This window comes from Ranitomeya imitator, chromosome 3, assembly GCF_032444005.1.
Source record: "Ranitomeya imitator isolate aRanImi1 chromosome 3, aRanImi1.pri, whole genome shotgun sequence".
NCBI lineage: Eukaryota > Metazoa > Chordata > Amphibia > Anura > Dendrobatidae > Ranitomeya > Ranitomeya imitator.
The window spans coordinates 463,100,918-463,118,026 of NC_091284.1; the positions used below are offsets into that span (position 1 = coordinate 463,100,918).

At 41.3% G+C, this 17,109-nt stretch overlaps 1 protein-coding gene across 1 annotated transcript in view; it reads right to left on the reverse strand.

The window, feature by feature from the left end:
* Positions 1 to 2,166: 2,166 nt before the first annotated feature.
* Positions 2,167 to 17,109, reverse strand: part of LOC138671660 (uncharacterized) — a 967,572-nt gene continuing 952,629 nt past the window's right edge. The window contains exon 99 of the mRNA XM_069759831.1: positions 2,167 to 5,331. Within this exon, the coding sequence (XP_069615932.1) occupies positions 4,586 to 5,331 (746 nt within the window). The 3' untranslated portion in view covers positions 2,167 to 4,585. The remainder of the gene's footprint in view (positions 5,332 to 17,109) is intronic.

Below are 17,109 nucleotides of genomic sequence, written 5' to 3' on the forward strand. Positions count from 1 at the left end.
AGAAATCAGGACCCTTGGGAGGGCCCCTTTGGCATCTAATTTTAATGCCTTACATTGGTTCAGAGACAACTGAAGAGAGGGGCTCGTGAAAAGTGGTGAAAAAAGGCATGATACTAGTCATATGATAGCCAGAGATAATGCTATTCATCAGGTAGAGATACATAACAGTTTACACTAAAATTTCACCTGTAATGACGGGTACACTTTAACAGTGTTTGGTGTTTGCACATTACAAGCAATTTATTTCCTTTCAATGTTTGTTGAAATCTATTGGCTTGCCCTCAGCATTTGGGGTTTGAAATTATGTTTACTTTATAATATTTTATCTGTTTTCTAATATAGACAAGGATTGACCTCTACAGTATTAAATGTGCCTGTACATACAATGTTTTTGGAATGTACACAAAAAAATAACAACACACTTCATAAACATACTTATATGTTATTTATTCTCTTAAAATAAACCAAAACTAATAATACCAGCATAGGGGGGTATCAATACTAGGAGCTCGATGATTTGCTAGATCCCAGTCCAGCAGTCACGTTGGGACCAAAGAACTTCCTACTACATGTCAGCATATTGGGTGCCTCTTCTGATTAGTAGGCCCTCCCTAAGTCAGATTATGGCAGATATTAGAAGGTTTGCAGCATTCTGATCCACAATACCAAAGTGGCCTCCGGGCAAGGGTACTGCAAATGATCTTGTTCAACTCTAATATGAGCCCCATTAAACATGTCAGGTCAGAGTACTTCTTATCTTGGGGTGCGTCTGTTGTAGGTATCCCATAAGTGTATTGTTCCAACATGTTTATTAGTGAATGATTTCAGCATTTTAAATTAGAATTTATCAAATATCTCACTGTATATCCTAAAAAAATATTTTTAGACCTTTCCTGAATCAATATCTTGAAATAATGTTCCATTATTAGACATGTTTCTTACTTATAACATGTTTTGCCTATTCATAGGAATGCCACCAACCATTTATCTCCTCTTTAGCATATCTGCAGGAAAAATAGGTATATTGTTTACTCACAGAGAGTATAAATCTGCCCTGGTCATGATGAACGTACAGGTGAAAAGCAGATTTATGTTACAGTATCAGAGCTACAGTATATTTTGTATTTTGAATAATGCTCCAGTCTGGCAATCATCACCAGGACAGATTATTTCCACTAGAAGTAAGCAAGAAATGCTTCCATTGAATGACAACATGCAGAGATCTTAACAGTCATTAGTAATGATACCCCTGTTTTACTTTGCAGTAAATTTGGCATTTCAGATTTCTGAGGTCAAAGTTGTGATCATATCTATTACAATTTCTAATTCAAAATTACAGTAAGTATCTTTCAGAAAATATTACACTTCTTTCTAATAACTGAATAAGTGCGTATTAAAATATAAACTAAAATATAAAAGAAAAAAAAACATTTTCTTTCCAGTGGCTTTTGAATATGCTTAAATAAGTTGGAGGTCAGTTAAAGTAATTCTAGAAAAGATGCTTGCCAGCATCTAAGAAATATTATACATTATGCCTCTTAAAATAGATGAGTGCTTGGGAATTCAATTTTGAAGACTGCAGTAATCTTGTCTTTGACTGCATTAAAATTTAGCACTTCTTCATAATCTTGGTTGACATTAATATTCATAAAATGGCAATAAGTTCATGGGCTGTCATTGTACTTTGCATTTGTGCCAAATATGCCGCCTCTCTGTGCAGTTACACGGCTTTCACTTACGACCAGCGAAGTAGAATAGAGTTCAGTGCATCGGGATGATACATATTGATTTCCAATTCCCTTCCAAAAAATGTCTCTATCGTTGCCTTGAAGTCATGCAATTTGCCTTGCTTTTTACTTTAAACTAGAGACCTCAGATCACACTGTCAGAGTTAATCCTGTGGGAAATGTTCAATTAGAAATGAAATGGAAAGAATTACTGTAAATCAGCATGTAGTTAGTAGTACTGGAAATGCTATAAAGTTCTCCGACTCTCATGTGAGTGAATAGAAGCTAATTTATTCTTTCCATCTCCCGGGATATGCAGTAGACGCTTAGACAATCAAAAACTGCAGATTCCGTTGTGTGCTGATATTTTTAAAAGAGAAAATTTTAAAGAAATGATAAGCCCAAATAATCTAGTAATATGACAACATTTCAAGAAAAATGAAGATCAAGTGACAGCCTTTATTAGGAATCTGGACAGAATTCAAGAGAGCATATTCAAAGCTACTGTTATAATTGTAGACAACCTAACATGGACTTTTTAAATCTGGAGTGCATTTTTTTCAAGTGGCACTATAAGGGTTGTTACCATCTCTAATCATTTAATTTTAGATACTCAGAGTTAAAAGAAACCTGTCATCAAATTTTCTTAATATAGACTATGGTCATCACCTTAAATGCCTATTTTACAGAAGTCTAGCAACCTGTATATCAGTTCCCAACCTCCTATCCATAGCCAAACAAATACCTTTGAAATCCTCCATAAAGAGAGGTCCAGTCTAATGGACATAGCTGTTATTGCTTCAGCGCCTCCTCTTTCCTCACAATCTCCATCCAGCCTCATGCAGATGACGCAACCTACATCATTCACAAAGTGTCTTTGCTTGTATGATTAGGCAGCTGTTTTTATCTCTACCCTACAAGGGAAGAGCAAAGTACTGTAATGCACCTGTGCCAAGAGAGTCCAGAGAGCGACGATGACCTAGAAGAAAGCCAACATATGCAGGGCAGTGCAAAATACCCTGCCCAGGAGCATGATTGAGGACACTTGTGTGGATAATGTAGGATGCATCATTCACATGAAGTAAGCACAAGGGTGGCAATTGTGAATATTATCCCTATCTTCAAAAAGGGGAAGAAGGTGGTTCCAGGGAACGATAGGCCTGTGAGCATGACTTCCATACCAGGAAAGATATGTGAACCAATTATTAAACAACATGTATGTAAGTACCTTTATGAGAATTAAGAGATTAATCAGAGCCAGCATGGGTTTGTAACTAATAAGTCATGTCAGTCTATGACAGAATCACTGACTGGGTGGATCAGGGAACTGCAGTAGATATAGTATATCCTGACTTCAGCAAAGCATTTGACAAAGTATCTCATACCATCCTTATTGGAAAAAATGACCAACTATGGAATGGACAAGGCAATTCTTAGATGGATTCATAACTGGTTTAGTGATCAGACCCAAAGAGTGGTCATAAATGGCTGCACACCAGTTGTAAGAAAGTCTCAAATGGGGTACCAAATGGCTCTGTCCTGGGCCCTGTGTTGTTCAACATCTTTATCAATGATTTAGATGAAGGAATTGAGGGTAAACTGATTAAAGTTGCTGATGACACAAAGCTAGGAGGGATGACTAATACTAGAGAAGAGAGAGAGAGGATTAAAAAAGATCTAAACAAACTAGAACTGTTGTCAGCAACTATCAGAATGGTTTTAACATTAAGGGTACGTGCACACGTCAGGATTTCTTGCAGAAATTTTCCTGAAAAAAAACAGACATTTCTGCCAGAAATCCGCATGCGTTTTTACCGCGATTTTAGCACGATTTTGACGCGTTTTTCGTGCGTTTTTTCCCAAATGCATAGAATTGCGGGAAAAATGCAGAAAATCCGCAAAAATAATGAACATGCTCATTTTTTTACGGCGATGCGTTTTTTTGTGCACAAAACATGCAGAATGCATTCTAAATGATAGAATGCATAATGTATGCGTTTTTAATGAGTTTTTATAGCGTTTTTAGCATGAAAAAACTCGAAAAAAACGCGAAAAAACCTGTACGTGTGCACATAGCCTCAGAAATGCATAGTCTGACATCTGGGTAAGAAAAATGAAAAAAGCATATGCAGAATGGGAGGAAAAGGGCTAAGCCACAGTGCATGTGACAAAGACTTGGGTATACTAATAAATCACAGACTGAAAATGAGTCAACAGTGTAATGCAGCAGCAAGAAAGGTAAACACAATTCTAGGTTGCATTAACAGAAGCACGCAGTCTAAATCATATGAAGTAATTATTCCCCTCTACTCCTCTTTGGTCAGACCTCACCTGGAATACTGTGTCAAGTTTTGGGCACCACATTTTAAAAAAGACATCAACAAACTGGAGCAAGTACAGAGAACGGTGTCTTGGTAAATACAGATGCCTTTTTTTCTGCGTTATGTTTCTAAATATGCCCTAGTAAAAGGTCCCTGTTTTAGAATTATGTATAAAAAGTAGGTATAATACAGTGTACACTGTATATAAATTACTGGATTTATTATTACATAAGTTGCATCAGAACATGCATAGTGCACATAAAGCCAAGGCCAGTACACCTGACTTCACAGCACATGCTATGTATGTTACTGGATTCTCTGATAATTTACATTCAGCATACACTGTACTATACCTTCTGATTATACAAAATCCTAAAGTGCTATTTTCCAGCAGCATAACCATGTGATGGTGGCTTAGTGTAATAAAATCTAGTGAGTTTCCCTTTAACATCATTTATAGACTGCATTACATTGCAATACATTTTTATTTTCTTCAGACTTTGATATTATCTTTTCTTTTGCATATATTTTAACTTTTCACAAGTTGTCCTCACTCTCCTGGTGGATAACATCTTGCTCACTTGTGTCATCATTAGCATTAATATGTGTGCTGTAAGGTTTTTCATCTAGGTTTTCTTCATGATTTTTCAGTGAGTCCTCATCAGAATTATATCTTGCTTGTTTTCCAGAAATTTCAAAATCATTACTGTTCTCCAAAACGTCAGAAATGGTATCTTGTGTCTTCATGTCAAAGTTCCTTTTGAACTCTATATTTTCAGACTCATGAAAATGGCCATTGTTATCACTATGGTCGTTATCAAGGTGCTCATAATCAGACTTCTTTGTATGCAGCATTAATTCTTCTTTAATGAAGAGATCATTTTCAAACAATGCCTTTGTATCAGAGTCCATATAATCTGTTTCTTCTGTCAAACCTGTGTTCGCAGCCTTGCTGTCATCTTTTTCACCTGGAACAGAGTCTATCTGATGTCCAATGCTTACATCTTCCTGATATGATTCTGCAATTTTACCAGAAACCATTACCTTTTGCTCATCATTAGTTTCTATTTCCAAGTCTCGAATAGAGTCTATGTGATGTCCATTGTTTGCATTTTCCCTGATGAGCTTTTCATCTCCCTGATTTGAGTCTATATTTTTACCAGTAACCATTAAGCTTTGCTCAGTATTAGCATCAATTTCCAAATTTTCCTTAGATTTTTCAGACTTCTCAATTCCATCATCTAATACATTATGGGTTGGAGTGCTATCTGAAGAAGGAATATCTGTAAAAAAAAATTGAAAGCATTATGTGAAATCATTTTTTCTAATATTATTATTATTTCTATTTGAATGTTTTGCATAGTTCCATACTGGAGCACTACATTATCAGTATTACAATAGATGCAGACAAGTGAAACTGTGGTTACAAGCCATACCCATGTCAGCTTAAAGGGGACCAGTCACCTGAATTTGGCGGGACCGGTTTTCGGTCATATGGGTGGAGTTTTAGGATGTTTGATGTTTGACTCACCCAGGACTGAAGTTCATTCTCGGTCCTCCGTAGTACACGCCTGCGCAAGGCGTGTGGGATTAACTAACCATCTAAAGTGTGTAGGGGCCTCGCTACTTTACCATGGCAAATTATATTTAGATTCAAATACACTTTTGTTCTGCAGTAACCATAAGTTGGCGCCAGATGAGTCTGGCAGCAGCTTATCCTGCTCTCCTATAGAGAACATATGAACACTTAGCCATTCAAAGTTTTCATGTGTAGGGGGTCATATAACAGTATCTAAAGTGTTAGGGTAGCCTTAAAGTCGAAGTGCATGTTGTGCTATTTGTGAATTAACAGTAGACCAAGATAGCATATAGTAATTAATTTGTTAATTGTTTTCATGGTCAGCCATTTATTATAAATCTATTTTATAATTTTCCGCTGTTCCATTAACATCTGTTAAGATCTGCTTTTAATAAGAGGATCTACAGTATAAGGAAATGGATTGATAATGACAAACAGTAAAGTACTAAAGAAAAAGGCATAAACAATAGAATTGTTCAATGTGCCAGCCGTTAAGCACTGTGACATTTACTCCGGTTCCTGTCCAGGCAGATTTTTCTGTTTTATCGTATACACTGTTTAAAAAGCTGTAAAAATGTTCTCGTTTGGATATTCAAGTAGTTTTTGTGTCTTTTTTCTGGATACATGGTGCCTCATTATTATGTCTCTATTATAGTCTATTTTTTTGCTGATATCAAGTAATGTGGGAAAATAAAGTGTTAGTTTAACCCTTTTTATGATAACACAGAGCACTAAAAAACATTTAAATTTTGTTCCCTATTCTGCAAAAATTATTTTTATTTTATTTATACTGGGGTGAGGTGAGGCAGCTAGCAACCTCGATTTGGATTGACAGTGGAATTTTTATTTGTTTTATTTGGAATCTAGCATTCTTATTTACAGATTCGTCTTAATTTTCATTAACTTTACACATGGTGCCCCCTATATGGTCATGTAAAACTTTTTTAGGGGGTGGGATTTCAATATTTCAATATTTGTATGTTTATCATTTTTCTATAACTGTGGCAGATATATTAGCCCCAGTTACAAGTGAAATACAGCCAACTGTGTGCATGACAGAGCTGCATGGGTCTCCACTAGTGATGATCGAATTTGATTGGGTCCTGCTTATTTGGCAAGCTATAGCGCTTACTGAATAAGATGCAGAAGGAACCCGGATACATGGAGCACACTGGCTTATCAGCTGTTCGGCTCCGCAGCTGCATGTGTCGGCTGTGTCACAGTGACAACACATACATGGAGAGCCCAACACACAGGCTATCCATGCATGTGTTGTGACTGTGACACAGCCACAACACATGCAGCTGTGGAACTGAACAGCGTTCCATGTATCAGAGTCCCCTCTGCAGCTTATTCGGTAAGCGCTATAGCTTGCCGAATAAGCAGGGACCCAATCAAATTCAATTATCTCTAGTCTCCACTGACATATAAAATCCTGCTCTCTCCCTATACACAGAAATCACATACCTGTGTATGGAGGAGGAAATGCCATCAGTGCTTCCTATAATGCTGTGTACACAGCCCCTCATTAGCACTAACTGGGCATACAGTGATAGTACACAGCTGGTAATAAACCACTGGAGCCTTCTGTATAGGGACTCCAGCTGTCTCTGACGGCCAGATCCCTACTCCTGCAGTGGAGATTTAAAATTTCACTGCGAAGTAGAAGCGGAATAGACTGTCCAAATTACAGATCAACTTCATCTTGGAAGTTTGTTTACTTTTTAGATTCAGGAAAGAAGCTAAGAAATGAAATGATTTTTCATCGCTTCTTACTATGGGTGAGCGAGCACTAAAATGCTTGGGTCCTGGTTACTCGAACTGAGCAATTCCTAATGCTCGTATGCTTGTTTCGATTAATTAGTGTAGTGGGAGTCAGTGAGAAAGCTGATAATTTTTCTGTCAGACTCTACAAGGACGTCTGGGGAGTAGTGAAAATGTTGAAATGGATGTTAAAAATGCTGAATGGAAGAAGAACAGCATGAAGAAGACGCATGGAAGCATCTCTGACTCCTGGATTGCTGCTGAGAACAATGGTGTCACAATTTTACTCCACTTTAAGGAGTGACAATAAAACATAAAAAATTGGAGAAATTGGAGTTTACAGAAAAAAAAGTTAAGAAACATTCTTTCCTGTAAAATTACTTGTCTATAAGGTCAAATGTAAAAAGGATTTTTTAAAAATAATTTAAGTAAACCAAAATTGAATTTTGTTTAAAAAAAATGGAAATGTCAGCGTCATTTATTAAGGAAGCAAGAACTGTCAAAAAGTAGATGGAAGAGGGACTCGGATACAACATGTATTAGACATAAAGAAGGGACTCACACATTATGTTAAAATTGTCATGTACTGGTACTCCTAGACTCATAGTGCAAAGCCTCCCAAAAATTATAAGCAGGGTCATTCATACACCCTTGAAGGCACCAGCTGTTGTGCCTCATTCAAATATTGTGAATAAAGTGTAGTTGGGGTTAGTGATTGGCGAACCCCTGGATGTTTGGGTCCGGAGGGTTCGGACAAACATTTTAAAAAGTTTGGTTTGGGTACCAGAACCGTAACCAACCCAAACACGGATGAGGCCCGAACATCCATTGTTTTCCACGCTGCATGACAGCGTGACAAACACTGCCTCTAATAGGCGGTATGAATATTATAGGCAGTTAGAGAGCTGCAATTCCCATGCTGTAAGATGACAGTGTGAGCCAGCAGCTCTGACCGGCAAAAAAAAGTTTCCCTTCAGTCACAGGCGTCGTCGGCTAATGAGAGTACTACTCCCATTAGCCTATGCCTGCTGTCACTGATAACAGCGAGAGGATGCGACGGCTGATGGAAGTATTCATCAATCGTTGCCTGCGCTGTAAATAAAATACTTTTTTTTTTTTAAATGACAAGGGGTCTACTTTTGATAACCAGCATTGCATAACTGACAGCTCCAGACAGCAACTCTCAGCTGTCAGCTTTATCTTGGCTTGTTATCAAAAATAGAGGGGTCTCCATGCTGTTTTTTTAAATTATCATTTTTGACAAACAGACAAGCTAAAGCAGCTATTGCCCTCTAGCCTAAAAATAGCAGTGCACAACTGCCCACAAAAAGGTGCCTCTATTAGATGAGATTATAGTGATGAGATATTAGATTATATTTTTATCTCTAACCTCCTCTTTTGGCCTCTCGCAGCATACTAACTCTCCAACGCATGAAGGTGGAAACTCCCTCGACTTGGTCTTCTCCCGGCTTTGCTCAGTGGATGATTTCACAAACTCCCCTCTCGCGCTCTCTGACCACAACCTTCTTTCATTCTCAATCAAGAACTGCTATCCCGCTCAGGTCACCCCCACTTTCCACACTTATAGAACCATACAGGCCATTAACACCCAGAAACTTATCAAGAACTTGCAGTCCTCATTGGCCCCAATCTCCTCCATCTCATGTCCTGATTCTACTCTGAAGCATTACAATGAAACCCTGCAAAGTGCCCTGGATGAAGCTGCACCTCCTATACATAAAACAACTCAGCACAGATGGCCACAACCATGGCACACGCTGCAAACACGTTTCCTGCAGCGGTGCTCCAGGTGTGCCGAACGTCTGTGGAGAAAATCTAATCTACCCGAAGATTTCATCCATTATAAGTTCATGCTAAAAACATAGAACTCTGCCCTTCACCTCTCCAAACAAACCTATTTCAACACCCTCATCACTTCGCTGTCCAATAACCCTAAACATCTCTTTGACACTTTCCAGTCCCTACTCAACCCAAGAGTGCAGGCCCCAACCATAGATCTCCACGCTGACGATCTGGCCAATTACTTCAAAGAAAAAATTGACCACATTCGACAGGAAATCATCTCCCAATCTCTTCATACCATGCACTGTCCTCCCTCCCCTACTGCATCTAGTTCACTCTCTGACTTTGAACCAGTTACAGAAGAAAAATTAATCAGGCTCCTTGCATCTTCTCGCCCAACCACTTGCACCAGTGACCCCATTCCGTCACATCTCCTCCAGTCCCTTTTCCCGGCTATCCCCTTTCATCTAACAAAAATATTCAACCTTTCTCTCACTTCCGGTATTTTTCCATCCTCATTTAAGCATGCCATCATACATCAATTACTTAAAAAACCATCCCTCGATCAAAACTGTGCCGCTAATTATAGACCTGTCTCTAATCTTCCCTTCATCTCTAAACTCCTCGAACGCCTGGTCCACTCCCATCTTACCCGCTATCTCTCAGATAACTCTTTTCTTGACCCTCTTCAATTTGGTTTCTGCTCTTTACACTCTACTGAAACTGCCCTCACTAAAGTCTCTAATGACCTACTAACAGCTAAATCTAACAGTCACTACTCCATGCTAATTCTCTTGGATCTCTCTGCAGCATTCGACAATGTGGATCATCAGCTCCTCTCACTATGCTCCGCTCCATCAGCATCAAGGACACCGTTCTCTCCTGTTTCTCCTCCTATCTCTCTGACCGCTCCTTCACTGTATCTTTTGCTGGTTCCTCCTCCTCTCACCTTCCCCTTACTGTTGGGGTTCCTCAAGGATCAGTCCTAGGCCCCCTCCTCTTCTCTTTGTATACTGCCCCTATTGGACAAACAATCAGTAGATTTGGTTTCCAGTACCATCTCTATGCTGACGACACCCAATTATACACTTCTTCTCCTGTTATCACAATGACCTTTTTAGTAAACACCAGTGATTGTCTTACCGCTGTCTCTAACATCATGTCCTCCCTCTATCTGAAACTGAACCTGTCAAAAACTGAACTCCTCGTGTTTTCTCCCTCTATTAACCTACCTTTGCCTGACATTGCCATCTCCGTGTGCGGTTCCACCATTACTCCAAAGCAACATGCCCGCTGCCTTGGGGTCATACTTGATTCCGAGCTTTCATTCACCCCCCACATCCGATCACTGGCTCGCTCTTCTTATCTGCATCTCAAAAACATTTCTAGAATTCGCCCTTTTCTTACTTTCGACTCTGCAAAAACTCTTACTGTTTCACTTATTCATTATCGTCTGGACTATTGTAACTCTCTACTAATCGGCCTCCCTCTTACCAAACTCTCCCCGCTCCAATCTGTCCTGAATGCTGCAGCCAGGATCATATTCCTCACCAACCGTTACACCTCTACCTTGTGCCGTCATAACACTGGTTACCCATCCACTCAAGAATCCAGTACAAAACTACTACCCTCATCCACAAAGCACTCCATGGCTCAGCACCACCCTACATCTCCTCTCTGGTCTCAGTCTACCACCCTACCCGTGCCCTCCGCTCCGCTAATGACCTCAGGTTAGCATCCTCAATAATCAGAACCTCCCACTCCCGTCTCCAAGACTTTACACGTGCTGCGACGATTCTTTGGAATGCACTACCTAGGTTAATACGATTAATCCCCAATCCCCACAGTTTTTCAGCATGCCCTAAAAACTAATTTGTTCAGATTGGCCTACTGCCTCAATGCATTAACCTAACTATCCCTGTGTGGCCCATTCAAAAAAACAAAAAACAAAACATAATTGGGTTCCTCGCATCATGTTCTCATACACTTTATACAGTTAATAGCCCTCTGTGTCTGTACTGCTACATACTTAGGCAGTTAACTGGTTCATGCAGCTTTACATGAACACCCAAGCCTTACACTATGGCTGGTCCGAATAACTAAAGCAATTGTTACCATCCACTTCTCGTGTCTCCCCTTTTCCTCATAGTTTGTAAGCTTGCGAGCAGGGCCCTCATTCCTCTTGGTATCTATTTTGAACTGTGATTTCTGTTTTGCTGTAATGTCTATTGTCTGTACAAGTCCCCTCTTTTATTTGTAAAGCGCTGTGGAATATGTTGGCGCTATATAAATAAAAAATTATTATTATTATTATGACACAATTCTGGTGCTTTGTCCAGCTCTTCCCACTTGCCCTGGAGCGGTGGCAAGTGGGGTACATATTTGTGGGGTTGATGTCACCTTTGTATGTTCAGGTGATATCAAGTCCAATCTCAGGCTTGTGCTGCAGATAGCCACCAGGTACCATTCCTAGGCAGAACTCGGTAATGGAGCTCCTGACCCCAAAGGTCAGGTATGCTGACACTGAAATAGGGCTCCATTCAGACTAAGAGGTTAAGTTTGAGTTCACTGCAGAATGGTACTGACACCGAGATTCAGACAGGGTCAGTGTACAGATACTGGCTGCACTGGGAAGAGGGGACTTTGGGAATAGGACTGGCTGCACAAAGACAAGGGGGCATGTTCATGAGATGGCCACACCAGGACTAAGGGAGTTCGGGAACAGGACTGGCTGCACCAGGACAAGGGACAATGTTCCGGACCATGGCCACACAGACTAGGGGAGTTCAGGAACAAGACTGGCATCACCAAGACAACAGATTTGGGTTCAGAACCTGGCCACACCAGCACCAGGGATTCAGATTCAGAAACTGGCCACACCTGGACCAGTGATTCGGGTTCAGGGCACTGGCCACACCAGAACCAGGGATTCAGGTTCATGACCTGGCCACATCGGGACCATGGATTTGGGTTCAGGGAGCTGGCCATACCAGGCCCAGGGATTCTGGTTCAGAGCACTGACCACACCAGGACTAGAGGACCTAACAACCCACTAGCAGGGGAGACTACATACTAATGAATGCTGTTGCTTTGGCTAAGGGAAAAGGAACCTTTTATGCAGGATGACTCTCAGCAATTGGCTTTGAGCCATCTTATAGGTGAACTAATTATACTAAATGCCTCTCAGGAACAGGCTGAGGGCATTTCACTATATGTGAGACTTTTTCTCACGGTGTCAGCGGTGATCTCACGGAGGTCACAGCCGTTCATCGGCCCAGCTCAAAGCCTCAGTGACTTACATCTTAATAGGCACCTCTCCATGACTAACTGCTGGGCAAAGGTAACATCAACCCCACAAATATGAACCCCTCTTGCCACCACTACAAGTCAAGTAGGAAGAGCCAGGATAAGCACAAGAATTGGCGCATCTACTAGATGCACCTTTTCTGGGATGGCTGCTATTATTAAGCTGAGGGGGCAATATCCATGGCCCCTTACCAGCCTGAAAATACCAGCCCCCAATCTGTCTGCTTTAGCTTGGCTTTTTGTCAAAAATGAGGGGGACCCAATGCATTTTTTTCTTAATTATTTAAATAATTTTATAAAACATTGCGGGGACTCCTCTATTCTTGATAACCAGCCATTACAAAGCTGACAGCTTAGGGTTGCAGCTCGGAGCTGTCAGTTTTGCCATGCTGATTATCAAAAATAGCAAGACCTCGTCATTTTTTTTTACAAAAAATTATTTATTTATAGCATAGGCGCTGGCTGATAAATAGTCCCATCAGCCGCCTCTGCACTCGCTATTGTTAGCGGCAGTAGGGGTAGGCTGATGGGAGTAGTACTTTCTTATAAACTAATGCCTCTGTGACTCAAAGTAAACTTTTTACCACCGATCACAGCTGCTGGCTCATGCTGTAATTTCACTGCCAATCAGAGCCGCCAGTGTATCTCTCGCTGTCCTGCAGATGACACCCAATGTGGTACTCCTACACTCATAAAAGCTCTGCACACAGTGCAGGGCCAAAAGTTACAAGCAGAGTCATCCATACACCCTTGAAGGCACCAACTGTAGAACCTCATTCAAATATTTTGAATAAAGTGTAATTGTGATACTCATGGACTCAAAGGCTCTGCACACAGTGCAAAACCAGAAAAAAATTAAAATGAGGGTCATTCATACACCCTTGAAGGCACCAAATGGAGTGCCTCATAAAAAAATTAACAAGGTGTAGTTGTGGCACTTCTGCACCAATAAAGACTTTGCAGAGAGTGCAAGGCCAGAAAAAAATATATAATGAGGGTTATCCAGTCATTCATAGACCCTTGAAGGCAAGAACTGGGGGGGTATCATTCAAAGATTTTGAAAGTGTAGTTGATGTACTCCTACACTCAAAGACTTTGCACAAAGTGAAAAGACAGTAAAAGATGACATGGAGGGTAATACAGTAATCCATAGACCCTTGATGGCTACAATTTGCAGACCTTATTTAAATATTTTGAAAGTGTATTTGGTGTACTCCTACACTCATAAAGGTATTGTACAAAGTGCAAATCCAGGAGGAAGTAATAAGGAGGATAATACAGTAATCCTCTTCAGGTGTCTGTTTCTTCTTCTTTTTCGGAAGGCTGGAGGGACTGACTCCACCTGCTTTCTTTTTGGTAGGTGCCTGGGCTGTAAGTGACCCGGCTTTAGCCAGTGCCGGAGCCCCCGACGTCTGTCTCCTCCCAGACAGGAGGTGTGGAACTCAGGGACAATCTCTCGGGGGTCGTAGCCCTGCCTTTTGACACCTCGAGGACCCTCTCTCAGGCCCATTAATTTTTCAAGAACGTTTCATCCTGCTCCCTTCCTTATCGGATCACATTGTATCATACCAGCGATGTCGCCCTTCCTTTTTGAGGAACGTGACCCTGGTTCCAGCCATCAGTTCTTGCAGCGTTCGAAGCAAGTAGTGTTTCATCTCTACTGCCTGCTGGTTGAAGATATTATGGCAGGTCGCAAAATCTTCTATGGAACCTCATCTCTGCTGTTGTCTTACGCAGCAACCTCTCTCTGGGATGCCAACTCTCAGTACCTTGCAGCTGGCAAGCCCATTAGCATGTCTCCAGCCGTGCTTCTGGCTTGCCTCCTCTCTTCCGATCAGCCTAGGCCCTTCAGTCTGCTCACTAATTGCTGGATCATGACTTTCCCATTTGCAGTCTACAAGAACCTGATACAAATAGCAGGTACAAATGGCAATGCACAAGATTAGCCCTTACAAGGACTGTTAGTATGATGGTTCGGCACCAGTATCAACACTAGAGGACTCTGATTAGTTAAAACTTGCACACACAGACCTGGATAACTGCTCTCTCCCTCCAATCACAAGTGTCCCTGTGCTGCGCAATGGCATCAATCCTCGCATGTTTATTGGCTGTGTAAAAGACAACAAACATACAGAGCAGGGATTCGAGTTACAAATCTGAGCACGAGCCAATGCTCGTCGAGTGCCAAGCACATCCGAGCACCCAGATACTCGAGTAATAGCCAAATATCACCGAGCATATTAATCCCTACCAATTACTCATAAGTGCTGTTTCATATAGAAATAGCAAATTATAGCAAGATGAAAAGATTATTAGACTCAAATATACACTAAAAGCTGCAAGAGAGAGAACAAATGCCTATATAATGCTACGTAAGCGTTCTACCTTATGAATAGTGATATTCATTAAAGATAAGGCATTTTATGAAGATATATGTTGCCTTAATGATTGCTTCATGAGATGAAAATCTTTTTATGATCCTTTATTTGTTGTTGTACTTTACTTTAAACTAGAACTAAGGTTATCTAACAGCAATACCAATGCCAAATAATAGTAAAGTAAGTAATAGTAAAGTAAGTACTGCACTGTATGAGTCTATAAACAGGAGCCATAGGGTTGACAATATGAAACTTCAACTGTGTGAAGCAAGCAAAAGCGCCTGAAGTGTTTTCATACAGCTGCTCTAATTATAATGGATCTTACATTTACTAATTTAGTTATCAGAAATATGTTACGCTTTTGCCAATTGGTAACAAAAGGATGCAAACATATGAATGGCAAAATGATACACTGTACGAGAGAAACCAAATCGTCATATTGTCCTGGTCATAGTCTAGGACAGAGTCAATATTTGGAAAGACGTGCTGTATGGATGGAAACATTTCAGCAGGACTGCTGTAACCCCACTGACAGTGTCCCCCGCATGACTCTCCTCCCTCCCCCATACAGGGACGCTGAGATACTCACCGCCTTGGCTGCACGGTGTGTCCCTCGGCCTATTGCGTGCTCACGCTGCTCTGTTCTTTGTGAAGAGGTGTTGAGTTCAGACATTTTTGCAGACAGTCCTTGCGGGCTTGAAGAAGAGGGTGTGTAAGGTGGGATACTGTAACACTACTGTCAGTGCCCCCGCATGGCTCTCCTCCTTCCTCCATGCAGAGTTGCCAACATACTCACTGCCCCAGCCGTGCGGCATGTACCTTGGTGATCTCCCTGCGTCCTGGTTCTCTGTGTTCTCGGTGACGCGCTGACCTGTTCTTCAAGGGCCAGCATATGCACTTGCAAGATGGCTCCCTGACAATAACTGAGAGGCATCTTGTATAAAGGGCACCCTCTTCAATAGAAAGGTGCAGAATAGTGATGAGCGAGTGTACTCGTTGCTCAGGTTTTCCCGAGCACGCTCGGTTGGTCTCCGAGTACAGTGCCTTGCAAAAGTATTCGGCTCCCTGGAACTTTTCAACCTTTTCCTACATATCATGCTTCAAACATAAAGATACCAAATGTAAATTTTTGGTGAAGAATCAACAAGTCGAACACAATTGTGAAGTTGAACGAAATTTAATGGTTATTTTAAATTTTTGTGGAAAAACTTTCATTCAACTTCACAATTGCGTTCCACTTGTTGTTGATTCTTAACTAAAACTTTACATTTGTTATCTTTATGTTTGAAGCATGATATGTGGGAAAAGGTTGAAAAGGGAGCCGAATACTTTCGCAAGGCACTGTTTTGTGACTGCTTGGAGATTTAGTTTTTGTTGACACAGCTGCATGATTTACAGCTACCAGCCAGCCTGAGTACATGTGGGGGTTGCCTGGTTGCTAGGGAATCCTCATATGTAATCAAGCTGTCTAGTAGCCACAAATCATGCAGCTGCGGCAAGGAAAACTAAATCTGTGAGCACTCACAAATACTCGGAGACCACCCGAGCAACGAATACACTCGCTCATCACTAGTTCAGAAGCAAAACTGTCCTTAGTGTGTTAGTGGTGCAACTAGTGAGTTGTTAGGTCCCCAGGTCCTGGTGCGTACAATCCTGAACCTTGCCCCGTGATCCGTGTGCTGCCTTTGCCTGAAACCCAAACCCCTGGTCTCTGTGAGGCCAGTGCCTGAACCTTGTCCCCCGGTCTGTGTGCAACCAGTACCTGAAACAGTATTCAAGACCTGTGTGTCTGAACGTATGCCTGAGTAATCCTTGTATCCGAACTTTCCAATCAGTCTCCAAATCAGCTCTGTCTAAGACTCCATGTCAGCAACCGTTCTACCCATGGATCCTGAACCTAGTAGTCTGAACGGAGTCCCATTCCATGTCCATAACCATTTTATAGGGGATCCAGAAGTTAGTAGTTTGAAAAGAGCCCAAATCCTACCCTGGGGTCAGCAGCTGCAGGACCAGGAACAGTCTAGGAGTGGTACCTAGTGACTACCTGCAGCTCAAGCCAGACTCCACCATCAGCAGCTCCAGTGAACACCAGGTAGCTGCTTCGCTATGCCCTCTTGGCAAGCCCTGCCCCGTGGCACAATGGGTTCACAAACCACGTGTGCCAACCTGCATGTGTAACAACTGGATACTACATACTTTTACATTTCTAAAAAATAATGCTTAAACTAAAA